Below are 27,354 nucleotides of genomic sequence, written 5' to 3' on the forward strand. Positions count from 1 at the left end.
TTAGTAGTTGGTGACAAAGATGACCCTGTAGCATGAATAGGTCCTAGGCCTGGATTTATTAAGGGTGAAGAGGTAGGAGTGAGCTTCCTTTTGGTGGGGCTAGGAGGTGGGGAGGGGGTGGAGAAAAGAACATTCTCTACGCCTAAAATAAAGTGGCACTGTTAGAACCAACTTGCAGGTACTGAGAGATATACGTGTGTTTTAATATGAGATGCACCTTCTCTGAACAATCACTGACGTTTTAATTGTTCTTATAAAGTAAGCTTATCCAGAAACAAAATAAAAAGTGTGGTTCAAAGAGTCCAAATCTCTCTCTCAATACCGAGAATTAAATCATGGCAGCTTGAAAATTCAGAGTTTTTGATTTTTTTTTAAAGGAAAAATTGTAATGATCAGGAGTACTTGAATTGATTCCCAGTGAGATCTTCACCTTAGTGAACGAGTATATAAGGCAGCCTGGCCAGCTGTACTGATCACCCAGGGCTGTGTATCAGATATTCAGCCTGGCACTATGGGAAAACCAGGCTGCTAGGTTGCCAGTGGGATCTTAACTGTCTCTCTTTCTTTCTGGCAGCGTGTTGGGTACTTCTTAACTAATTATTAATCAATTTTAATGTCCCTCAGAAATGCCAAAAAGCAAGAAATCATTAAAGCATATCGAAAATTAGCACTGCAGTGGCACCCAGATAACTTCCAGAATGAAGAAGAAAAGAAGAAAGCTGAGAAAAAATTCATTGACATAGCAGCTGCTAAAGAAGTACTCTCTGATCCAGGTATTGCTTGACTTGAATGTTTTCTCCTCTCTTAAAATGGCTGAATGGGTGACCGCTCAGAGACTTCCTTTGCCCGTCTCAGAAGCAGTGTCAGAGCGGACGGCAGGCAGCTCTGGGGCTCTCTTCGGGGGCTGGTGACTGGTCCCGGCCTTGCAGTTTCCGAAGTCCAGTTTTAGGTGTACCCCATCAGGGCCCGGGACCCTCATTTTCACAGCACGGTGAAAACACCAACACATGGGGAATCAATAGGCCTTCGTTGGCCTCTCATCTCTATTTGACAAAAGTTACTAAAACTTTTTAGGCCTCTGTTCTTTTCACCTGTGATATGAAAGAACAGTGGTGAGGGCGCTCTCTCAGGTTCCTTCCTCCTCCGCAGGCCAGTGATGAAGTCTTTGTACCTGACGTACAGGGGCTTGATCAGGAGACCAGGTACCAGGCTGGAATGTGCGGTGGTGGGAGGACAGCACGGCTGAGCCCAGGGGCTCCCTTGCCCGTGTGTGTGTTCCCCAGGAACCTTGCCCTAAATCGGTGTCCATTAGATTTGTCATATGCTAACATGGCCTGGAAAATAAGAGTGAGACAGCTAAGAATTTAGGTAATATTGAACAATACATTGACATTTCCAGGGGGAATTTGATGTTTAGCTAATTCCTACTGCTTTTTGTGGCTTTCCATGTCACTGGGTGCAGAAGCTACGACTTGAGCTAGACAAATGCAACAAAAATAGAAGGAAGTCATATTTTATGCCCATTTGACAAAGCTTTCTTGAACAATCTACTACGCTATGGAATTGAAGTTAAAAAGTCCTTTGTTCTCAAGTAATTTATAATTCAGTAAGGGAGATACAAGTGTACTTAATGAGTAGGATATGTACTGTTTGTCCCCAACATCCCCTGAATAGTTCTGTCCTCTTAGCTAGTGCAGTGCAGGAGGGGCAGCTGCATTAGCTAGGGAGCTGGGAATCTTCTTCCGGGTACGGAGTCTGGAGCTGAGCTCTAAGGGTGGCAGGAAGCTAACCAGGGGAGGTGAAGCCCACAGTCACAAAGGCAGGCATTGAGAAGAGAACTGCATTTCTAATCACTGAGTTCTTTCTTGTTCTCAGTTCCTTTTTCTTAGCTTCTGTTCTTATTTTAAGGATGAAATAGCTTTTTCTCATCTCTGAGGATACTAGCTTGCTCTTCTGCCATCTGTATTTTCTCCCATTTGTCTGCATTGGTCTCGCTCTCATCAGGGAGTTCCCCGGCAGTGGCGGTGGTCTCGCTGCCCTCAGGCCTGAGGAACCTTAGCTCTATTCCGTTTTAATGGTGAACACTAGGAAGCCTGGTGGGTTGAGGAGGTGGTGTGGGCTGACTTCATTATTGGGGAAGGTTGGTAACACGGGTCAGTCAGAAGGGTAGCACTTTTGGAGGTCTCCTTCTCTGCACTTACTCATTTTTTCCAGAGAAGCATTTCCTTGGAGAGCCAAATGTGAGAAGATTTAGGGGCCTGAATTTCAGTGACCACCATTTTCCACCGTGGCCCTTACCCCCTTCTCTGTGACTGGTGTTTCTCTAGTGTGCTACCTGGGTGGGCATGGGAGAGCCCAGATTTGAGTATCAGGCACAATGTTTAGAGGACTGAAAAGTAACGTCCGCAGTCCCATCCCCACACCTTAGTCACTACCTGGTCTCACTTTGCTGCGTCCTCTTACAGAAATGAGGAAGAAGTTTGATGACGGAGAAGATCCCCTCGATGCCGAGAGCCAACAAGGTGGTGGCGGCAGCCCTTTCCACAGGAGCTGGAACTCATGGCAAGGCTTCAATCCTTTCAGCTCAGGCGGACCTTTTCGATTTAAATTCCACTTCAATTAAACCAGCTGTTATTTGTTGTTCTTCCTTAATTTTTTTAAAGATTAAAAACAAAGAAACCTTGTTCCAGGATCCTAATGAAAATTTCAAATCTTTCAGTTTGTCCATGACCAAAGAGTTGTTTTATAGGAAAAATTTGTTCTTACCATTTTACCCTTGAGGTTGATGGGTTTGTGAGGGCAGGGAGGCGAGGAATGTTCTAGTTCTGACCAAATAGCCTGTGTATATGTTGTGACTGTCTGGAAGCAGTGGTCTGAGGCAGGCTCCCCTGTGGGAGCGCTCACATAGTGTCTATTTTTCTACACTGCGGCCCGTAGAAATTGCCTGGCGTAGTACGTCAGCGCCCACGTGGATAAGGAGCTGCCAACTTCCTGAGCATGGGTTGTATTCAGTATTCTAACAAGAAGATTGACATTTTGAGCTATATGTTCTTAGGGACAACTTTGCTTAGATTTTGGTCAGTCCAGTGACTTGCAAATATTTGTTAAATTACAGAGCCACACGCACTTCCATCTCCCTCTAGCATGAACACGGCTGTCACTGAAGGACGGGCAGAGCCCATCTTTTAGAGAACCTGCTACGAAATGGTAGTTGGTATAGCCAGGTTTAGACTTTGGATTGATGATAAGCATATACTTTGTATTATTATTTTTTTGTTTAGTACCTGCAATAGAATACTGAAAACCACTGAAATAGAATTAATTGTAAAACCTCTGGGCCCTTTTGTTTAATATGAAACTAACACATTAACTTAAAAGATAAGTTATGTATAAAATCAGTTCAGCTAATACAGCAGTGGTATTATTTAAAATAATATTGCTGAACTGCAGAGTGAAATACTTTTAACAACTGAAGTTGTGAGTTAAACAGAATTTCCTGTAACAGGATTGGCTTAGAAATGTAAAGTTGCTCAGTCAACATAAATAGCATACCCTGTTTCCCACTTTTAATAAATACATTGGCACAGCTTCTCTTACCTTCTGGCTGACCCTTTGGGGCTGTAGTAACCCGCACGTGGGACCTGTTTAAGATGGGCGCTAAATAGCAGACCTGTTCTCTTTACCAGACCTTGATGCCTCTAGATGTTCTCCTGCCTAGAAAAAAACACAGGTTTACAAATCTAGTCAGCTCTGGCTATATTTCCACTATCACCATGGCAACTTTTCTTTGGATACCTTCTTACCCTTTAAGAAATGAACTATTCAATCTTTGTATATTCGATAATTTTTTCCTTAAAAAAAAGTGTTTAATCAAGAACATTAAATATTTATGGAACTATTGATGCTGCATTTAAAATCTAAGAGAATTACTTTAGATAAGAATTATTACCTTTATTCTAGAAAGGTTTTTGTGTTTGCCTCAGAGCATTTTGAAGCATTTTAAGCCGTATGGGTCTAATATATGGTTTTTATGAAATCAAGCATTTTAATTTTAGTTGTGGGTGGCATCCTGACCAGTAATATCCACAACAGCCAAGCACAAATCATTTTCTTCTACAGTCATCCTGAAACGTGGAAAAAATTTTTTTAAACTGAGAGACAAAAATAGTTTAGTTGGGGAAAACACATAAGTGCTTTTTGCGTCTATTTAGAAGTCTATATTTCTTACCAATAAACTTAATGCATTTTGAAAACTAGTGAACAGCTTGCAGCTTTCATTTTGCTTTAATGTCTCCAAATTCAAGCCATTGCGACAATAATTTCTAAGGAAGATTCATTTTTTGTTTATTTAATCTCAGTAATCTCATTACTTATATAAGAAATACTTTTTTTTTCCAATCTGGTTCTTTTGTATGTACTGTCACTGTGACCTCTTTGAAATCTAACACTGGCCTCCATCTACTTTCAAAATGAAGAATTTTCACACACAGTCAGAACAAAGGAAATATCACATCACTCGCCCTCCCTTCAGAGAGGATGGGAAGTTGCCCACAAGACGGAGCCAGAGGGAGTCAGGAGGGTTCGGACTGGGCTGCGTGGGCGCTGCATCCCGCACAGCCTCGCTGCCTGCAACCTGCTGTTTGCATTATCTTTTCTCCACTTACAATAATTCCTCTTTGTAAAGTCTTACTGTGGATTTAAGTAAGTCATCGTAACACATGTGCAGAGTGCTTTGCCTGTTTTCAGAGAAGAAAGAGTAAAAGCTATCATGCCACGTGCCAATGCCACTGAGAAATTAATTCTCCGGAATTTGTTGTTTTGCTGACTAATGAAGAAAACAACGGCCTTTCAGTTCCAGCCTTGATGGGCATCAGTCTCTGGCACCCACCTGAATGGGAAGACGGTGGTCACTCCATGTTTCTTTAACAGGAAGAAAAACGTGTGTCAAGGGATAGTCGTTCCTCTTGCCGGCCTGATGGAGATCGTGATGCAGTGGGACTCAGATGACAGAGAAAGTGCTGGACGTGTGTTTAGGCTACTTTCACTTACCGCTCTCTGGTCTCCTTTTGCAGACTGCAGGTGCCCAGTAACTTTTATGGCTCTTTCTGGAAAAGTAAAATCAGGGGTGCACTCCGCCTTACCTGTATAATTTTCCTTCTTAAACTCCTCCTTTCCTTTTTGGTGAGCTCTGGAAGTGAAGTGTCACTGGTATGTACATTGTGGATATTTTCCACAGCAGCAAGTATTAAACACATCAGCCTATAAATGTGAAAAAGTTCTAAAAAGAGAATAAATTAATTTATTGCTCACTTCTGAAAGTTTGTGCTTTCTTACCATGGATAAATGAAAACCAGTAATTTACTGATGTGACTTGGATGTAACATAATACTAATTTTAAAGTATCTTTAGTCAGTATTAAAAGTTTTAAGTATCAGTATGGAAACAACTTTTGGGGACTCTGATAATACAATGTAAAAACTACCCACAAATTTTTTAAGAGAAAAATACTCCTAATAACCGAGTAGAAAAAAAAAGTTAATAGAACCACAATTTGAAATTGGCACCATTTTCTATTCATGGTGGGAAATTTCAGATTTCACCTTTAAAGGTATGAAAGTCATCAGAAGTTGTATGTGAGATATACCATGAAAACAAATGCATAAGACGCTTAGGTTAAAAATGGTTCCTCAGTCAGGTCTGCGTTAGACCAGCTGACTTAAAGGTACAGGGCACCGGTGACAGGCCTGGCAAAGTTTTCACTGGGTACACACATCAATGGCATCTCCTAGAGAAATTCCTGCAACTTTGTTGAATGTACTTTACTTTTCCATATTTATAAAGGAAGAAGGCAAATGGTAATTTGTCAACAAATAATATCCTTATTCTAAATCAGATCATTCCTTGTAGTAGAGTTTACTCTGTAATTGCAAATATTGTTAATAGGTGGGGACAATTTTTTTTAACAGATGATCTCATTTGCTGAATGATTTGAGAGTAAAATTAGCCACTGCGTGGCTTTGTGTATAGTAACAGGTTTTGTTGCACTCATCTGTGGTTGAACCTCTTACCTGTCGTGGAAAGCAGAGTGCAGAGAAGGTAAAAACTGGAGATGTTTGAGAAGTGAAAATATTACTCTTACTGTAAGGCCACAGTTGGCTTTGAATGAGACAAGACTAAATATCCTAATCCATCTCAATTTAGTGTTTTAATAAAAAAACTGAAAATTAGTTGAAATGGTCTCAGACATGTCTACAATATGGGTACTATTTTTATGCCCGTGTATTTTCACATTTAATAAAAATATTTATGGTCAAAATCAGTACTTTTTTTGCTTTTGATTCATTTTTAGTCTTTTGGAAAAGTCTACTTTCCAGCTTTGCTTTACATGTAATCATCAGTAACAGAGGTGACAAAAGGGCTTCTCCTGTATGTGAGCTGAAGGAAGGTCAGAGCACAAAAAAGCAGAAATGGCTAAAATCCCTTAACCAGCTCCCCAACTAAGACGGCGAGGGTTCAAGAGGATAGTTCTTCACTTTTAATACCATTACTATCTAATACTGTGGTTCCTCGGTTTTCGAACGTCTCTGTTGACGAACATTTCGGTTTACCAATGCCATAAATTTTATGGATCTATGGTATTAGATAGTAAAATTCATGCTACATTTGCAGTTTTAGGGGTTGATTTTAAAGGTCTGGAACGGATTAATCCATTTTGCATTACTTTCTATGGGGAAACCACGCCTCGGTTTTCGAACGTTCCAGAACTCGAATGGTCTTCCGGAACGGATTACGTTAGAAAACTGAGGTACCACTGTATTTCAATTGTCTTTGTTTGAAGACTCCCTTTTATACCATAAAAGCCTTCAAAGGGGTCGGGGAAGGGGATGACATTGCTGCCTATTGCAAATTCCTAACGACAAACAAAGGTAGCTTTCTCCTCAATGATGTATTCTGCATATCCTACGACTAAAGGACAGCTAGATTGCTTATACAGAACTTTCCCAGAAAGCTCAAAGTTCTCAAATTCTTAATAATAATGGTATCTTTGCAATATATGAGCAATTGGCCTGAAGAGAAGAGTCCAAAGGCAATGACAATGCCTGCAACAGGCCTAAGGACTGCCAGGAAAACAAAGAGAGGAAGTTCCCTGTCAAGGAATGTCATTTATGAATCTGGATTTTCATACAGATACAGTCATGTGGAAATTACATGTAAGTTTAGCCTTTCAAATCACCAAACTGGCAGAGGAACCACCAAGGCCATTTACATCATTCTGCAATTTTCGCTTCTGCTCTATGAATACAGAATCTGGCATACTGGACGTGACAGTAATAAGCATGGGAATCAGGTATCTGCCCAGCCGATTCTTCTTCCCACAAGATTCTTCTAGAAGTGAAAACGAGGTTGACAGTAAAGGAAAGCGAAGTACCCCCTTAGCGTCAGTTGGGGCTTCTGCCCAAAGCATGACAGCAGACCTCAGGTGAGGGGTTGGAGCGTGTGGCCTAAGGCAGGAGCTTCCAGAGTCTCTTACCTCTCACCAAGCCCAGACGATACACCTGACTCCAAGGCGAGCCCGAGAGCATGGTGGAGTCGGTCACCCCAGGCCAAGTTACCTTGGATGGCATCCCTTAGCATCCCTGGAAACCACAGGAATGATCTGGTTCCATCAGTACAGGTCACACCTGGAGCACTCCATTTTATCATAAACATGAACAAGTAACAAAGGGAGGGTGACTGGCTCTCTTTAGGAATAAATGAAGCTGCTGGGAACAGAGTACTTACTTGCAAATACTTTATGGGCTGTGCTGTCAAATGGAAAAGGATGAAACTTGTCCAGAGGAGCACCAGGGAGCCAGAGTAGAGACTGCCAGCAGACAGCTTCTGGTCCACGGAGGACCTAATTTGGAGCTGTCCAAAGATGGACCAGTCTTTCTCTAGAGGCAGACAGTTCTCTTGCCCTGGAGGGTTCCAAGACAGCCTGAGGCTCCACTTGACCTTGTAAGGGGTTTGGGGACTAAACTCTATTAAATATTCCCCAACCTCATTTATTAACAATCATCTGGAGAGCTTTTTAAACAATCATGATTTCCCTAGCTCACCTCAACCTTATTGAATCAGCTTTTTCAGGGGATGGGGTCTTAATGACATTGAGATTTCTTCCAGTCCCAAGAGCCTGTGATAGAATCCTAGAATAGTTGGATAGTTTTCAAACATTTACTATTCCTATTCATCTATTATTAATATGCAGCAGGAAAACAAAGTTTACATTTGTAATTTAGTTTCTATAAAAGTAGTTCTTTTAAAAAGAGGATACATGCATACCCCATAAGCCTATAAATATCATTTTATGAAATAAAAAATAGAAATATTACAAAAATACAAATACAGCATATGATTAAAACATTTGATTTAAGATAAAATAATGATTATAGTGCAACATTACTTCATTTTTTAACAACAGTTAAGGTATAAATGGGCTTAATTTTTTTATTCAGAGATAACCATGAGTCCTTTTTCTTTCTCATAAGAAAAAGCAAAGTACATTTCTCTAATTTTAAATGCATTTTGTGAATAAGAAAATGTGGATGCACATATTGCTGGAATACACAGAGATATGTTCTACTGGGTTACCTGGCAAAATACCACTTTAACTCGTAAAAACCCAGTGTTTTAAGCTATCAGGAAAAAGGAAAAATCTAGGTTTAAATACTCAATGGTCATTTCTTATATAACTTAAACTTATTCAATACATTAAGTACGTGTACTTTTAAATAATATTTTTAAAATTGTAGAATATTCCACTGATCTTTAACGAAACTTCCAAAAGTCTTAGCAGTAGTTCCACACTTCCCCAGCAAGTGGCAGATTTCTTGTCATTTTTATCTTCTTAATAAAGGCCAGTGCTAGAGTTCATCATGCGTCAAAACTGTAGGGGAGGAAAGTTTCTTTAGTTCTTGAAATCTTCAATATCAAATGAGCTTAAATGCCGCTAATTTATAAGATACAGAAAAAGCACAGGTGCTGAGAGTCCTTTTGTTTAATACCTGTTTGCTTCATTCTATGACATAAGAATAGCTCTTTGTATATGATGCATCTATCATATTGTATCATAACTATTTGACTTTTTATCCACCTAGAAGTGAGCTCCCATGAGTCAGAGACCAAGGACCACATCATGTTTATCTGTTATCTCTAAGACCTCGCGCCCTGGTGGCAATGGAGGCCTTGCAAAATACTAATACTCACCATGCACAAAGTATCCCATCATTAATGTAATGGCAAAACAAAGAGCAAAAGACATACGTGGTCCTCTTCTATGACGGGAGGAGAGAGCATTCGAGCATAGACAGGTCCCACACAAGTGCGAAGCAATACTAGTGAGGACGCTTAGACACAAAAATGGTTTCTTTTTCTTTTGCACCATTGAGCTGTCACATACTAACTGATTTAAGAACACCAAGAATTCAAAATGATATTTTTCAGGTAGAAATTGATTAAAATACAACTTAAATGCTTCCTGTTCTATATTTCAAGATGGCAGACTATGTTTCTCTGTTCATTAAATTCCACTTGAAAGATAATAAATATAAAAAAAGGGAATAACAATAATGATAATGGGGGAAGTGGTTACGAGACATCATTGGAAGCAGAGTTACGAATAAATTTCTAAAAATGGAAAACGGAATATACCGTTGAATACATAGAAACACACAGCTGAGACGATGAGCTGGTACTCCTCACCGAGGAGGCTGGGAGAGCCTCCCAACAGAAAACACTGGTGGGGAGGGAGTCAGACAGGGAAGCAATGCACTGACGGGCTTTGGAAAATATGTGCCTGTCAGCTTCCCACTCTCATTCTTTCTACTTCATCCCAGAGAGACTCTGACAACCTGATTATTCCAAGAGAAAATGTAGAAGATTACAATTCTTGAAAACAAATTGAACAATCTATTGAGAGAGGAAAGGGAGCAAGAGGGGAGAAGAAGCGACAGACAGACATATTACTGCATGGGTGTTGATGCTCTCAAGTAAAGTGCCCTCATCTCAGCTTCTGGGTAGGGTGGTGTGCACGATCAGCTCTGATAAGCCCTGATCTATTCCATGCCCGTACAGCTAGAGGGAAGCCTGACAGTTCTACCCCACGCTAATGTACCTAGAGCTATCAATTAACCCTCTCATTCAGACAAGAAGCCTATTGGAGAAACAGATACATTTACACCATGGCAGAGGAAACCTATCTATATTAATCAATCTAATCTTTCATTCTTAAATATATATAAAGAGCCAAGGATCCTAAAATTTGTATGGAACCAAAAATACCTTAAATAGCCAAAATAATCTTAAGAAAAACAAAGCTGGAGTATCAAGCTTCCTTATTTCAAACTATATCATACAGCTACAGGAAGCAAAACAGCATGATACTGGCATAAAAACAGACACACAGACCAATGGAACAGGACAGACAGCCCAGAAATAACCCCACACATATATGGTCAATTAATTTATGACAAAGGACCCAACATATATAGTGGGGAAAGACAGTCTCTTCAATAAATGGTGCTGGAACAACTGGACAGCCATATGCAAAAGAATGAAACTTCATCCCTATCTCACACCATACAAAAATGAACTCAAAATGGATTTAAAACTCAAACGTAAAACCCAAAATCATAAAACTCCTACAAGAAAACATAGGCTTAGGTAAGTTCCTTGACGTAGGTCTTGATGATTTGTTGACGCCAAAAGCAAAGGCAACAAAAGTAAAAATAAACAAGTGGGACTGTATCAAACTGAAAAGCTTGTACAGCAAAGGAAACAATCAGCAAACCGAAAGGCAACCTACGGAATGGGAGAAAATACTTGCAAATCATATATGTGTAAGGGATTAATATCCAAAATATATAAAGAACTGATACAACGCAACAGCAGAAAAACAATCTAATAAAAAAAAAATGGTCAAAGGACCTGAAAAGACATTTCTCCAAAGACATACAGACAGCCAACAGGTACATGAAAAGGTGCTCAACATCACTAATCATCAGGGAAATGCAAATCAAAACCACAATGAGGTATCACTTCATACTTGTTAGAATGGCTATTATAAAAAAAACAAGAATTAACAAGTGTTAGAATGTGGAGAAAAGGAAATGGGCAACAATCCTCTAGAAAAGATGGGCAAAGGACAAGTTATCAATGGTTGAAAAACAGAAGAAATACAAATGACCCTTAAACATAGGACAAGATTCTCAACTCCATTCATGCTATGGGTTGAATTGTATCCCCCCAAATTCATATGCTGGAATCCTAACCTCTAGTACTTCGGAATGTGATGTTATTTGGTTATAGGGTCTTTACAGAGGCAATCTCGTTCAAATGAGGTCATTAGGGTGGGCCCTAACCCAACATGACTGGTGTCTTTATAGGATGAGGAAATTTGGACACGGACATGTACAGAGAAAAGATAATGTGAAGAGACATAGAAAGAAGACAGCAATTTCACAGTCCAGGAGAGAGGCCTGGAGGAGATCCTTCCCTCACAGGCCTTAGAAGGAACCAACCCTGATGACACTTTGATCTTGGGCTTCCAGCTTCCAGAAGTGGAGGACAAAAAAAATTTCTTTTGTTTAAGCCTCCTATTGTGTTACAGGAATACCAGCAAACGAATATAACTTATTATTAAGAGAAATGCAAGTTGTAAAAGAAGATATGCCATGGCCTTAAAAATAGTTGCCTCTTGGGTTTAAGTAAAAGAGGACTTTCAGTATTATTCTGTATCTTCTGCATTGTTTCAATGCTTATAATGAACATGCCTTATATTTGCAATTAAAAATGAAGTAAAGAAACCAACAATCTCTTTTGTACAGCTTCTCGTATTTGTACATATAACCATACACAATCACATACACACAGACAAGCAATTTTTCTTTAATTAAGATGGGGTCGATCTTATTATAAATACTATTCTGTAAAATATTTTTTAAACTTAAAAATATGACGTCAGCACAAATATATCGGTCTCAATTCTCTTGGAAGGCTACATTTCATTGTATGTATCAGTGTTTATGTAATCAATCCTTTATGGATGGATAGATTATGTCTATTTCATTATTAAAAACAATGCTGTAACAAATGTGTATACATATATCATTTTTCTTTTTTAAATATGTTTCTTGAAGTGAATTGCTGGGTCAAAGGGCATATATATTTTAGGTGTTCACATACATTAAAATTTTTCCTTTATTTATACGGCTACTATATGTATGTGCATAGAGAGTGCTCACTCATCAACACTCTCATTAACACTGTGGTATTGTTAATCTTTTAACTCTTTCCAATTTGATAAGAGAAACATTTCATGTGAATATTTTGCGCATTTAAAATTTTTTGTGAGGTAATTCTGTAAATTTTCCTTTCTTCTTTCCCTTTTTGCCCTCTTTCCTTCTTTTTCTCTTTCCTCTGTCTTCTTTATCTTTCTCTTCCTTTGCAAACAGTCACACCACTTATGGAATAATCTTTCTTCTGAATTGAAGTGGCATATTTATATTAGACTATTAAAAATACATGGGTGTGTTTTAAATACAGAACTTGTCAGAAAACACCATATTGGTTTTGTTAAGGAAAACACAAAGTCAAGATGAAACACAATTTCATGCTTACTGGGAAAAGCTGAGATGTAATTACTTCAACTTGTCTAAAAAATAAAGCTGAGGAAACTGAAAAATGTATTCTGAACTACTGGAAAGAATTGTGAGGCTTAACAAACATAGCCTGTGAAAGTCTCTAATATAAGGACTGAAACAATAGGAGCTCAGTGCTACTTTGAAAAAAAGAGTAAAGAACAATTCGAGAGACAGGCACTGATGAGGAAAGGGGATTGCGAGGCAATCAAGAAGTTTGTACCAGCTTGAAAAAAACATTCAGCACGTATTTGTTGAAGGTTTCTGAAGGGTGATGCAATGCCTAGGTGATTGCAGTTCTTTTAAATCTAAGACATGTAAGTAAATCTAATCCAAGTCTCCTCCAGCCCTTGAGTAAGGCTAATAGAACCAGGAACATATGGGGAAACCTGCATCATCTATGAGATTAAATTTAAGAGATAGGGAGGTAATATTTCTAGTTAATTATGTAAGGCTTTTATTAAACTTCAGGGCTCGGATTTCCTATTTGGAAATTCAGTGTGATCTTATAGATAAGCATTTTTTTTTTTTTTTTTTTTTTACTTTTAGTTTTTCCCTCTATCTTCTGTCGGGGAGCTACTTCTATAACACATAGATAAGTGGTGATATGACTGAAGCTATAGCGATGGGAGAAGAGGTTCTCTATCCATGTCTTAAATTTGTGAGCTTACTCCACCTAAAAATTTTGTTCTTAATCATATCACAGACTTTCGTAAAGAAATTCTACCTAATAATTTGACAGCTTCTAAGAAATAAGTTTGTACTTTATCCAATCTCATTTAATGCAACACACAGCTGACACACCACTGCAGATTGACGACTTACGTGCATTTTTCTTCTTGTTTTCAAGGTGACTTAACAGTTGTCGTATCTCAGTGTCATATTCCACCCATTCTGGGACAATCCTGGCAGCAGCTTTTAGTTTGGGTTCTTTTGTTTTAGGATTATTGCACTAAAAGTTTAAATCAAGTTTTGTTAATTAAAAAAAAAAGGAAAACATACTACAGAAACAAAAAGGAAATACTGTTGTCACTAGAGCAAACAAAATGCAGAGTCCCAGGTACTAAGTACTTGAACTACTAAAATTTATTAAAGACAGGATCAAGTGAAATGACAAATCATAGTGTATGTAAGTAATAAGTATTCAATGCAAACCCCTTGATCAGAAATTTAAACAAAGATTCTTTAAGGACATTCTGATAGTTCATAAGAAGTTTGTCAAACAATTTTGTAAAATGTTTCAACAAGAGATCTAAATATATGACTATTTTGACAAAGAACATAGCAGACTATGTTAATATTTTGTTCGGACTAAAAATCTGGTTTTAATACTTTATATTTTCCACAGACAAAACCATTTGTCAGTCTTGAGAAATGTCTTGAGCTTCTTTAACAGGAGTATTCATTCCCCTTTATGTGACAGTTCTAAAGCAATTGTGATCATATTAAAAATCTGTTAACTGGAACTTATTTGTCAAAATACTGATAGCCATGAATTCAGAGTAGTCCATAAATCTCAGGCCTGAAAAATACTTAACTATTCTGCTTACTAGGCACAGTGGGAAAGAAATGGATGTGGATCCTGAGTCCTCATGGTTCTAATTCCACACTTGCTAGTAGAGTGAGGCCTGTACACATGTCGCTTAACTGTGTGTGTGTGTGTGAAATCTTAGTTTCTTCATCTACAAAGGAGGAAGTTCAAACAGCTTCATCTCCAAGGTTCCCCTAATACAGGATCAATTTAAACTACTTAGTAATTGGTCCTACTATGGAGTTTCTTCGGAGAGATTAAAGGGTTAAAAAGACTGAAAAGTTAAAAAGTATAGTAGGTTGAGAAGGATCTGATTCTGATGTATTTGAAGGTACATCTGGCAAGAACTGCTGATGGGGAGAATGTGAGTTGTGAGGGAAGACAGACATCAAAGATGACCCCAGTGTCCTTGGCTTGAGCGAAGTAAAGAATGGAGATGCCATTGACTGAGACAGGAACAACTATGAGAGGAGCGTAAACTTCCCAAAGTTACACAGGCATCCATTTCCTCACTGCAAAGCACTAATAGAAAATGCCTCCTGAAGCTCTCACTTCTACAGGACATCTTGTGGCGGCCGCCACTTGCCTTCCCCCAGTGCCTTATGGGAAAGCTCTTAGTTATGAGCCATGAGCCTGTTGTCATAATCCTTTCTCACCAAATGTTTTCAGTTCATTCCATTGTGGATATTTTTTTCCTACAGAAATACGTTCCTGAAGTAAGTGGAAAACAAGATTTTCTTTGCAGAAATTAACTTTACAGGCAATATGTTCTATAAAGTGAAGATAATGGAACTATTTTCTCTTTCTGTGTCAGAAACTATTAAAATAAAAATACTATGTTTTCCTTAGTCTTTTGTGGTACAATTTTTTTTTTCTTCCTACAACCTATATCCACAGAGCTTAATGAGGCTATCATGCCTCTCGGGGGAGCTTTGGCAAGGTCAGGAGACGTTTTTTTTTTGGGGGGGGAGGTTGTCCTTACTGGGAGGTGGTGGGGTGCTACTGCCATCTAGTGGGCAGAGGCCAGGGATGCCGCCAAACATCCTACAATGAGCAGGACAGCTGCTCAACACAGTTATGTGGTCCAAAATGTCAATTATGCCCAAATTGAGAAATCCTGACTGAAATAGAGTCTCACCTTCAATACCGTCATTCATGCTTTTTCCTTTCCCTGAGGCCATCTCCTCAGGATTTTTCTGCAATCCCTTAACTAATTTTTCCCCCAAGAAACTGGCCCAAAATAGTATATTCACATTTTTAAGTGTTTCTGTGGAAGAGATGGCTAGGCAGTCCATCAAAATTTATACCACCTGCCCTTTTTCTATATAGACCTATTGCTAGGAAGTAGCTGCCCATCCAGGAATAACATTTCTCGGCTCCTCTTACATCTAGAGGTGGAAATACGACCAGTTCCCGCTAAGGAAGGGGCCAAGGCCCGTAGGAGTCAGAATGCAAGCTCCATGCACTTTTCCCCTTCACTCCATACCATACCATCCAACAGACATATGATGGGCACCACATATGTAATTTAAAATTGTCTAGTAGCCACATACAAAAATGTAAAAGTAACAGGTGAAATAAATTTTAATGCTGTATTTTACTTAACCCAATATATCCAGAATGTTATCAGTTAGTATGTAATCAATATAAAAATTAGTACTTAGATATTTTGACATTCCTTTTATTGTACTGAGTCTTCCAAATCTGGTGTGTACTTTACATCTTCCAGCACATTTTAGTTCAGACTAGCAACATTTTAAGTGCTCAATGGCTACACATGGCAAATGACTGCCTTACTGGACAGATGGATACCGATGGACAGATGGATAGATGGATACAATTATTCCAAAACAATTCCATTCATTTACATTTTCAAATAAAAAAGGCAGATGGTATCTCTTTACAAGTTGGATGGAGACTGGGCCCTAGGTCATGATATACAGGGAAGCTACTCACTGATAAGCTACCCACTGAGATCTGTACTTGGGTGAGTGTGAAACCACTGAAATTTCCAGGTTTGTTACAGTAGCTCAAGTTAACCTATGTATTCCCAAAGATCCCAAGGAGATCTTACGTCACCAACGTGACAAAATCTTGTTATGTTCAGTAATATTCTGAGTTCCGTTTAGAAAATTCCCTTGCTTTCTTCTTAATACCATCTCACTTGTTTCTGCTACATACTACCATCTACAATTGCATTCTAACTTGTTGGTATGCTACATACATTGTTTTCTGTGCATTTCTACACACATCTGGTAAAACGTCCCTATATTTTATTGTCCTGTCTTATTTTGTTCAAAACTGTATGAATTCTAGTATTTTGACATTCTTCAGTGAAGATCTTGTAAACAATTATTTTATACTCAAATTAGCACATAAAAACAATATAGTAAGAAAAAGAATGATATCTTGTAACAGTTAAAGACAATATAGTATTCGAATGTAAGTTCTAGACCGTTAGACAATAAATAATTTTGCAATATTTCATGTCTAGGAGAATTAAACTGTATAGCATAGTTAAATTGCTTAAAATGAAAATGTAAGAAAAAACTTCTCAATAATAAGAAAAATAGACATGTATAGAATAATTTAAATAGGCAAAATTATTTTGGTTATCTTTGTTTGGGAAAAATACTGGCAAAAGAATTAAACTGATGATATTTTAAGATGATATCTAATTCATGAACATTTCAGCCAGCTCACAGCCTTTCTTTCAAAAGCAATTATGCAAAAAAGAGTTAACATAGCAAACTGAGATTGCTATTCTTAGAAAGGCCAGCTTGCAAGGTTGGCCCTTGGCTGGCATCTGGGAACTTAGATTTCAGGAGTGCTCCCACCATTTCCCAGTAAGAATGGCTCACTGTGCCTACCCTGTGCAAACAATATGGTATATGCTGAATACCTGCTTTCCTTCTGAATGTTAGGAATTTTGGGGTGTGCCAGGCAGACAGGATGCTTGTGTGACCAGCCCCAGTAAGAATCCTGGGCATTGGATTTCTAATTAGCTTTTCTGGTAGACAACATTTCACATGTGTTGTGGAAATTTTCATAGCTGAAGGACTTAAGCTCGTCCCCTGTAACTTCACAGGGAGAGGGACCTTGGAAGCCCACACCTGGTTTTCTCTGGACTTCACCCCATGTGCCTTTTCTCTTCGCTGACTGTGCTTTGTATTCTTTCACTGGAATAAATCATAGCCACGAGCATGACTATATTCTTAGTCCTATGAGTCCTCTTAGTGAATCTTCAAACTTGGGGGTGGTCTTGGGGGCCCCCTGATGCAGCAGTGTGCCATATGTGTGCCATTCCATTTGTAAAACAGAAAATATTTCTATCTGAACATTTTAATATCTGCTTACACACAAAAGAAAAATAACACGACACTCACCAGGTCGATTGTTTTGGCTCTTTGTTTGGATTCATCATCACACCAGGTTTCACACCACAGCCAATCTTGAGGAAGAGACTTAATGGCAACTTGGTGAATCATATTATTGGGAAGATCCTCCAGAAAAAAATTATTTAAACAAAGGGGGATAGAAATTAGAATCAGAGCAAAAGAAGTAGAAGACATCATTTAAGATTATAAACAGATCCTAAAAAAAAAAAAAAGAACATGTCAATCTGAGATCTCTATTTTTAAGCTTTAAATACTTAATTTGACCCAATTGTCTCGTGTCATGAATGAACCCATGCACTGGAGCTCAGCCCACACCTGCCCTGGACTCGACCCCTGGCATCAGGGATGAAGAAGAAGGCCCAGAAACCCACCATCCACATTCCCCCAAACGGACTACCTCTATCTGCCCTGAAACACCAGGATTAACCACTCCCACTGTGCTTATTATTACAGTTTACGTAAGTTACACCACATTCTGCAGATTCTGAGGTGATCTTTCATTTCCCTGTTGGAAAACAATGCTCCATGAACATTTTCACATTTCTGCATTCTCAGGGCTTTCTAAGCAAAGATTGCTGGCATCTAGGTTAAAGGATGTTTAAATAGCAATCAAGCCCAGTAAATTAAAGATAGAAACCTCTGGAGAGATTTAGAGACACCTTTCCCAGAGATACTTGTTTATATGCCAGAGGATGTAAAGCCCTTCCCTTTCTCTCCCCAGAGAATGAGGTTTACATTCCAGAGCAAAGGGCACACTTCCTCTCTCCCAGAGGGCACAGGGGTATTTGTGTAAACTTTCCTACCTAAGCGCCAAGATTCATAATTCTAGGGTTCTCCTCTCAACACTCCTATTAAATATCAATACTGGAAGTCCTAGCTAATGCAATAGGAGAAGGAAATAAAAGGTAGACAAATTGGAAAGGAGGCAATAAAATTGTCTTTGTTCACAGATGATGAATTATTTATACGGAAAGTCCGAAAAATCAATTAAAAAAACACACTAATGGAACTAATAAGCAATTACAGCAAGGTTTTAGGATACAAGGTTAATATATAGAAGTCAATTGCTATATACTAGCAATGAGCAATAGGAATTTGAAATTAAAAACACAACATCATTACATTAGTACGAACTCCCCCACTGCCCCGAAAATAAACCTAGGTAAAAATCTAACAAAATATGTTCCTCTACATGAGGAAAGCTACAAAATTCTGATGAAAGAGATCTAGGAAGATCTCAATAAATGGAGTGACAGTCCATGTTCATGAACAGGAAGACTCAATATTGCTAAGGTGTCAATTCCTCCCAACTTGATCTAGAGATTCAATGCAACTCCAATCAAAGTCCCAGCAAATTATTCTGTGGATATTGACCAACTGATTCTGAAGTTTATATGAAAAGGCAAAAAAATCCAGAAGAGCCAACACAATATTGAAGAACAACAAAAAAGTCAGAGGACTTATGCTACTGAACTTGTAGTCTTACTATAAAAATCTATACCAGGGGTGCCAAAAAAATGTATACAAGTGGACACTTTGATGAACGTTGCTCAAGCAGTAGTTTGCAGCAATCAGAAGTGTCTGAATGCTGATGGTAACTACTTTGAGCACCTCTTGTAATTGCAGAAGTCAAATGTGGCTTGTATTCATCTCTTGCTATCGGTATATATTGAGTATTACAATTAATACAGTTTTCCTTTCTTAAAATGTGTATACATTTTATTGGCACCTTCTATAGTAATTAAGAAAATGTGGTATAGGCAAAAGAATAGAAAATGGAATAGAATAGAGCCCAGAAATATGGGAATTCTTTGTACTTTCCACACAATTTTTTTCTGTAAATCTAACAATGCTCTAAAAAAAGTCTATTTACTATGGAAGGCAGTATGGAGGTTCCTCAAAAAATTAAGAATAAAATTACCATACGACCCAGCAATCCCTTTCCTGGGTATATACCCAAAAAATCTGAAAACATTTATCTGTAAATATGTATGTGCTCTGATGTTCATTGCAACTTTATTTACGGTGGCCAAGAAACGGAAACAACCAAAGTGTCCTTTTATAGAAGACTGGATAAAGAAGTTGTGGTACATATACACAATGGGATGCTACTCTGCCATAAGAAAAGATGAAATACTGCCATTTGAGACAACATGGATGGATCTTGAGATTATGCTAACTGAAATAAGTCAGAAAAAGTCAAGAACCATATGACTTCACTCATGTGTGGGATATAATACTGAAAGCAACAAAGGAACAAGACAAAGAAAGCAAGAAACAAAAACTCATAGACACAGACAACAATTTAGTGGTTACCAGAGGGTAAGGGCTATGGTAAGAGGCCTTATCATAGAAGAGGGTAAAGATGGTCAAATATATGGTGATAGAAGGAAAACTAACATGGTGAACATAAATGTTCATAGATGACGTATCACAGAATTGTACACTTGAAACCTATGTAATTTTACTAACCATTGTCACCCCAATAAATTTTAATTGAAAAAAAAGAGTCTATTAATTAAAAAAAGAAAGCTTCCCTGTTACTTCCAAAATCCTTTTCCTTGGAATCCATTACTTAAATAACCTGGTTTGTCTTCTTATCTCAGCCACTTTCTCTCATGGTCATGTCCTAGCCAGGTCCTCTGTAATTTCAATTTCATGCTCCCACTCTCTGACAACCTCTTAATTTTCAACTCAGTCCATCAAGTACATAGATATTAATAACCTTTGACGCCTACTGGGAGTCCAATCAACTGATCCGACCTCTATTTCATTGTCCCTTAGCCCTTGATGTCTTCACTCCCTTCCATACGTAGCTTAATTTCCATGGTTAATCATTACAGTTCATCCCCTGAATATCCTTTCAATTGTCTTACCCTTGTGTCACTTGGCAAAATTGTGCTCACATGAATATTAAGGGGATCTTAATGCTGTCTGACAATTATACACGTGTCTATTCATGCACAAGTCTTTGTGTAGACATAATGTTTTCATTTCTCTTGGGTAAATACCTCGAAGTGGAAAGATGGGTCAAATGTCAGGTGCAAATTTAAATTTATAAGAAATCGCAAAACTGTTTTCTAAAATGGCCCTACCATTTTGTATTCTCATCAGCAATGTATGTGAGTTCTAGCCACTGGACATTCTTGTCACCCCTTTAATTTAATGGGTATGCAGAATTACTCATTGTAGTTTTAATTAGTGGGGTATGAAGGAAAAAAGTATCTGTTAGGTAAACCCAAATGTAAGGCAGTAGCCAGATAGGGCACAGGAAGGAGGGGAGCTGGTTTTACAGATCACAGAGACATGTCTAAATGATGATGGAAGTGAGCAAGAACAAGAAGGGTAAGTAAGTGACACAGGGCATATAGCGGGAAGAACAGGTTTAGGACGGAAAAGTGAAGGTAAAATATTGTTAGTTTAGAAAAATGTTGAGCTGAAAGTGAAAGAATTGTATGTAAGTCGAGATATCCAATAAAAAATTCTGTAAAGACAAGAGGCTGAAAACATGAAATTTTGAAATTTACAAGCAGGGAGTTGGAGCAGTCTATTATCTATATACTGACAATTTTTCCCTGACTACTGGACTTACCTGATCTAGGTTTGAAAGACTGTTTGGATCTTGACTGAGAGTTTGGTACTGGCCCCGGAGCCTGTCACCTGCTGCAATTCTCCTGAACTTCCTGAGATCCACTACGTATAAGGCACTGCAAAAAATGAACACTCCTTCATAGCCTATGGCATTTATATAGTTTGGTTTTCTCCCAGTGATTGCCTACAGTAATGGTATGAACTTTACATATCCTTGGATTTAATAATAAGGAATCTTTTCATAAATTTACTCCCAATGTTTAATACTGTTTCCAAGGAGTTTGAAGTTGGTTAATTTACTGTTAGGATCCATATCCTCTTAGGGTCACCTTCAATTTTTCCAACATCTCATGAAACTAAACTGACCTACAAAACAATAACAGCTTTGAAGACAGTATCTTCATTTTGTTATTTGACAAACCAAATTTAAACCTTCTGTAGTTTTTACTTGAGCATATTACTTGAGCCGTATCACTTGGGTTTAACTCCTGGCTCAGCTATGTACTAACAGCGTAAGCCTGGTCATGTTTTGTAAATACTGTATGCCTCAGTTTCCACAACTGTAAACTGGGATAATAACATCATCTCAAAAAGTTATTACAGAGACTTTATGAGTTAATACATGTATAATCTTTTAAGAGTGTAACAGCATATGTAATTGGTTGCCATATTGTATAATTTCTAAGAGAACCGAGTATCGTGATTCAATATGTTACTTATTCATTAAAAGGTAAGAGTATGAATTTTCTTACCTGATATGGTATTTCCTTTTTAAAAGATGCGATGCCCAATATCCTGTTTTCCAGAAGCGGTAGCCATCCATTTCAGTGCGGCTGTCACAGAACGGAGTATACCCATAAGGAGCTCCATCCAGATCGAAATCTCGAAGTTCTTTCAGGTCATGTCTCACAACCTAAATAATTAAAATAGTTTCTCTGATGAAGACTGCAAAACAATGTAAACCCTTTGTATCTCAAATCATCGTTACCTTACTGTAGAAATATAGAGCACAGCATTCTCCTCATAGTTCTTCCATGTAACATTAGTTTACTAAGTTTCTATTTTTTCTCTTGTCCTTACAGATTGAAAGAAACTTAAAATTTATATACCTAGTCTATATGAGAGAGGTTTTACACATTAATAAGAATAGTTTATTTTAAGCAAAATGTGTTTTGGGAAGGAATTAAATATTACACAAGTGCACAGCTCTAAGTTTCTCAAGGTATGGATTAATAATTTAAAATCATTTTTATGACAGATCTCCATTATTGTATTTTGGTGAGTATTAGTTTTAACCATAAAGAAAAATCTGGTTATCCTCAATGTCTTTAACAAAATAATGTTAGCATGTTTCATTTTTTAATATATCTAGTCTGCTGGGAAAATATTACTTACTGTATATGTTGGGGGAAGGTAAAAGAAATAAAATTTGTGCTAAACAGTATGTTTGGAAATGCTTACTTCAGCACCTACATTTGCCTGTTTTCTTACTTTTTAATTGTAATGATTCATATTTATCAATTTGGAAAAACAATACACAAAGTTTATAATACGAGTAAAATTTAATATAGGATTTGAAAATATACTTTTTGTCCTAAATGTAAATACTGGTTTGTGCATTTAATTTATATAACTGTAATATTTACATTATTGTTCTTAGAAATTCTGTGTATTTTTAAAATATTTTTTTGCCATTAATGATTACAAATGCATACAAGGAGGGAAGGGGAAAAGTCTTAACAGTTTTTAGATATAGTACATATTTTGAAAGCTGAGAAATGTAATGGTTTTTTGGGCCAAATCTGGGACATTTTTCCCCTTCAGTGGTAGAATGAGGAGGATTCAGTTCTTGGCTAAACGCCAAAGAATGCTGTTGAAGGTGGAAGAATGAGAAGAGAGTTGTATGTAATTGCTAATTTTTCCAGCAAGAAGAAATAGCTCATTTTAAACAAATATCAGCTAATATTCATAGGAACTCACATGACTAATTTTATTATGACTAATGTAAGTATTTGTTTTATTTTTAATTACCAAAATTTAAAAAAATGACCACTTCAGAGAGAAAACTGCCATGTCCTAAATAAAAAATGGTATTTCTTACAGTATCTTTGACTTTCCCCTGGAATTCTAAACGTCTTCTAAAAAGCTACTTTGCTTATATGTCACAATCATGCCACATGTCCATGTAGCATGGCATCAAAGATAATAATAAACAGCAGCAACATAAGCAACATAAATCGAGTCCCTATACTCAGAGAGAAACGTAAACAAAGTTTAAGTACTACTAAAAACAACAGTTACTCTTATTACCTGATCAGCATCAACAAAAATGATTTTGTCCACTGCTAGAGGAAAAAGGACATCAAGGAAAAGAATTTTGTAACCCCAAATAATCCTTTGTTTTTCAGTCTGTTGATGAAGCCAGCGGGGCCACCTGTATTGGACTAGTTCATACTGGAATCCATATTCCTTAGCCATGTGGGGAATTACCTCCTGAAAAAATACACATACACACAAATCTATGAATGTGTCTAAGGAGAGAAAGCAGTTTTTGTTTTAGAGAAAACATTGCCATTTTAAAAGGTAGAGTTTACTACATACTATTACAAACTAATTGGTAAATGTCTAAATACTATTTCTACAACCTGTACCTATTTATGAAAAAGCTGGTGCATATAAAAATACAAGTATACATAAAATTATATAATTAAATGACATAATAAATAGGTACACTATATTAACTGAGCAAGCTCATGAACTAAGATAAATGTTCCCCTGTTTTTCATTACTAACATTTGACTTGAGAACACCGGACTACAGAAGGAAACGCCTCTGCATCTTGGAACACCTGTGCATCAAACAGTTTATATCAACAGGTTGGTTTGTCAGAGAGATACAATAATGAGGACGTACAAAAAACACAAAACGAGCTGTAAATTGATAGATTCTCTACATGAGTTTCATGTTTGAGATTTATGACTATTTAATTCAAGGATTAAAAATACAAGGTAGTTATAGTGGTCTGAATATTTCATATTTAATTTAATGTCTTATAAGGTTAGAATATCTTATTCTATTTAAACCACAGCAGTTAATGAAATACGCTGTTGGTTAAGTTTGGCTTAAGAGCCCCCAAATTGAGAGGGAGTAGGATAAAGGAGTGTGTGTCGGGGGGAAAGCTGGGTTAGCAAATATAGAATTTGCATTTATCTCAATTCTCATCTGTAGCTAGTTGCTGGTTACACTTAGTTTAATTTTCTCCCTCCTTCTGTAACAACAGTGTAGATTTAAATTATGTTCCTTGCTGTAAGCACCAGTTTTATCTGTGAATTGAAATGTTGAAATTATGGTTAGACCAGTTTCTAGGAATCACTGCTTTAATTTCAAAATTTTTAAAAAATTAGAAAAACTTTTCTTATTCAGCAAATACATATTAAAAAATATTCAATGAACACCCACTATGTGTCAGGTACTATTCTAGCCCATAGGGATACAATAATAAACAAAACAGATACAAATCATGGCCCTCAGGAGATTACATTTTAGAGGTGGTAGGAAGAAAATAAACGAAATTAGTAATTTACCTATAGAAGATAGTACCATGGAGAAAAATACAAGGGAAAGGGAAATAGAGTGACAGATCCGAAGGGGTTGTAATTTTACATAGTGTGGTCAGGAAAGAATTACTCCCTAATAGATATAATTAGCAAAGATTTAAAGGAAGAGAGGAGGTACATTTTAAAAATTGGACGGAAAGGATCGAGGCATTAGTAATTTCTGTTTCTGGATCTGGCTGCTGAACACAGAAATACAGACACAGGTGTTTTGAGTTTGTAAAAATTCACCAAAGAAGCACACATGATTTGTATACATATGATATTTCCCTGAGAACTTGTAAAAGATAAAAATGTTGAGGGAAAGGAACAAAATTACAAAAAGAGGGAAAATACTACTTCAGATATGGTATTACTCCTGGCCATGGAATGAATGAAGCAAAACTTTTATCCAGATGTAGCACTGTATTTCTAGCGAATGATACTTCCTGCTAAAAGACTCTTTAGATTTTATTACCTCAGTTTACGTTGTGTTTGACCCCCCTTTGCAGGGACTGTCTAGTAGAATAACGTTAAATATTTATCACCAAGCCAGTATGACTTCTTGTTTACATTTATGGGTTCTTCTTCAGTTTTCTGTCTCCGGCCAAACGAGCACAGGAGGCAGTGCTCTTGGCCGTGGCGGGCAGGCAGAAGAGCTACCTGCCAAGCTACAAGGGCCAAGCTCTGGGGCTTCTGGGTCCAAATACTGTGTTCCTAATTAGCTGTTTGCTCTTGGGTCTATCTTCTAAAGGACAGATCTTGCTTAAAGACAGGTTGGGTCCTGTGCCACTGGCTCTTAGGAGGTAACTTCTACCTCTGGAATGTTCTGTCTAAAAAGAATATCTTTCTTTACCTGGGGGCCTTGGGCCATGTCAGTCTATGTAAATAGTGTGATTTATGGTGGGGACCTTGGGCCACAAGGTATCAGCTCAACCTCTAGAGGGGCTGAGACTAAGGTCGGCCATGGTGGCTGTTGGGTGGGACTACATGGCCAACCCCAATAAGAACACTGGACACCAAGGTCTGAGTGACCTTCCCTATTGGCAATACTCCATGTGTGTTGTCATACATCTTTGCTGAGAAATAGCTCTCTTCACATGACTCCATTGGGAGAGGAAAAGTGGAAGCTCTGAGTCTGGTCTCTCACAGATGCTGCTGTATGCATTGCTTTGCTTTGCTGATTTTAATTTGTATCCTTTTGCTGTAATAAACTGTAACTGTGAGTATAATTGCTTTTCTGAATTCTGTGAGTTCATCTAGTGAATTATTGGACATAAGCGTGGTCTTGAATACCCCCTATCTGTATGGCCAGTTTTGTAATTTCTGAGTCTTGGTTTTCTGGCAATAGGACTTTATGAAACACAACTGAATAATGTAAGTAGTTAGCAATGTGCCTGAAAATATTAAGGAATAAAAGCATGGCTGGCTATTTTTATTTCTGCTTTTACCACTGGCTTTGGTCTAGAAAAAGAGGACTCCTTTGAACTGCTGTTAAATGAAACCCTAGTTTTCATGGAATCTGATTAATTTGTAGTGAGAATTGGAAGAAACGGGCATACTTTGCAGCAGAAGAGTGGGAGTGAGTAAAGAGTAACAGATGCTGGCCAGCTGAAAGCTTCTAAATATGTCTCAGCCTTCTAACTATAGTGCTCATACCATCACAGTAATCACTGCACTGCACAGAGATACAAGCTTATTGTTCTTGTTCCTTATCAGACTATTTTCTATGGTACAGTATTCGTAGTTTCTTGATACTATTGTTCCTGCTTATCCTTGTAAAAATAATCTATTTCTTTGGATAATCTACATATTTTTCATTGTCAAATTTATATTTAATTATTAATTACCATGAAAAACCACTAATCCTTTTAATTTTGCGTTTACTTAAAAATAAACCATCTCCTGCAGTCCTTTTAAACACTTCTTTAAATAAAAACTGCATATAATTTTACTTAAGCTAGATAAAAATTACTGATTACCAAAATAGATTAAAATTAGTAAAACTGATTAAATATAGTTTTAAAACGGATTAAAAATAGTAATTTGAATAAACATACATTTCAAGACTCATTCTGAAAAAGGCTATATGAACTGACAATGATATAAAGAACTCACTATTCAAACATTAACAATTCTATAATAAAAAGATTAATGTACTTACTTTAAATGTTGGCGAGAGATAATTTTTCAGGAACCAGAATTTCACTGGTGTTTTGGTGTTACGTAAAACAGAGAGCATCATGATTCTGTATAAAAGAATATTAAATCCAGAAAGTTAACATTAATAGGAGTTCATCCTACTTTTCATAAAGCTTTTATATTTATAGGTATTAATTAGAAGTTTTTCACTATGAATTATGGAGAAATACATTAAAGGACCTTCGAATATTATGGTTGCTCACCAAGTATGTAATGTTTAAGAATATATATTTACAGATGGTCCTCAACATATGATGGTTTGACTTATGAATTTCTGACTTTACAATGGTGTGAAAGCAATATGTTTTCAATAGAAACCATACTTTGAATTTTGATCTTTTCTCGGGCTAGTGACGTGTAGT

At 37.3% G+C, this 27,354-nt stretch overlaps 2 protein-coding genes across 4 annotated transcripts in view; one reads left to right on the top strand and one right to left on the bottom strand.

Moving 5' to 3' along the window:
- Positions 1 to 6,319, top strand: part of DNAJC3 (DnaJ heat shock protein family (Hsp40) member C3) — a 65,347-nt gene extending 59,028 nt beyond the window's left edge. Inside the window, exons 11-12 of the mRNA XM_033104222.1 lie at positions 625 to 773; positions 2,466 to 6,319. Coding sequence (XP_032960113.1) covers positions 625 to 773; positions 2,466 to 2,623 — 307 coding nt within the window. The 3' untranslated portion in view covers positions 2,624 to 6,319. The remainder of the gene's footprint in view (positions 1 to 624; positions 774 to 2,465) is intronic.
- A 416-nt stretch (positions 6,320 to 6,735) lies between these two features.
- Positions 6,736 to 27,354, bottom strand: part of UGGT2 (UDP-glucose glycoprotein glucosyltransferase 2) — a 147,703-nt gene continuing 127,084 nt past the window's right edge. For all 3 annotated transcript variants that reach the window (XM_033103727.1, XM_033103726.1, XM_033103728.1), the window contains 7 exons: positions 26,955 to 27,039; positions 23,508 to 23,690; positions 21,950 to 22,110; positions 21,199 to 21,313; positions 17,595 to 17,711; positions 13,503 to 13,629; positions 6,736 to 8,926 (listed from right to left, as the gene is read on the bottom strand). In XM_033103727.1, the coding sequence (XP_032959618.1) occupies positions 8,904 to 8,926; positions 13,503 to 13,629; positions 17,595 to 17,711; positions 21,199 to 21,313; positions 21,950 to 22,110; positions 23,508 to 23,690; positions 26,955 to 27,039 (811 nt within the window). In that variant the 3' untranslated portion in view covers positions 6,736 to 8,903. The remainder of the gene's footprint in view (positions 8,927 to 13,502; positions 13,630 to 17,594; positions 17,712 to 21,198; positions 21,314 to 21,949; positions 22,111 to 23,507; positions 23,691 to 26,954; positions 27,040 to 27,354) is intronic.

This window comes from Rhinolophus ferrumequinum, chromosome 4, assembly GCF_004115265.2.
Source record: "Rhinolophus ferrumequinum isolate MPI-CBG mRhiFer1 chromosome 4, mRhiFer1_v1.p, whole genome shotgun sequence".
NCBI classification, from domain to species: domain Eukaryota; kingdom Metazoa; phylum Chordata; class Mammalia; order Chiroptera; family Rhinolophidae; genus Rhinolophus; species Rhinolophus ferrumequinum.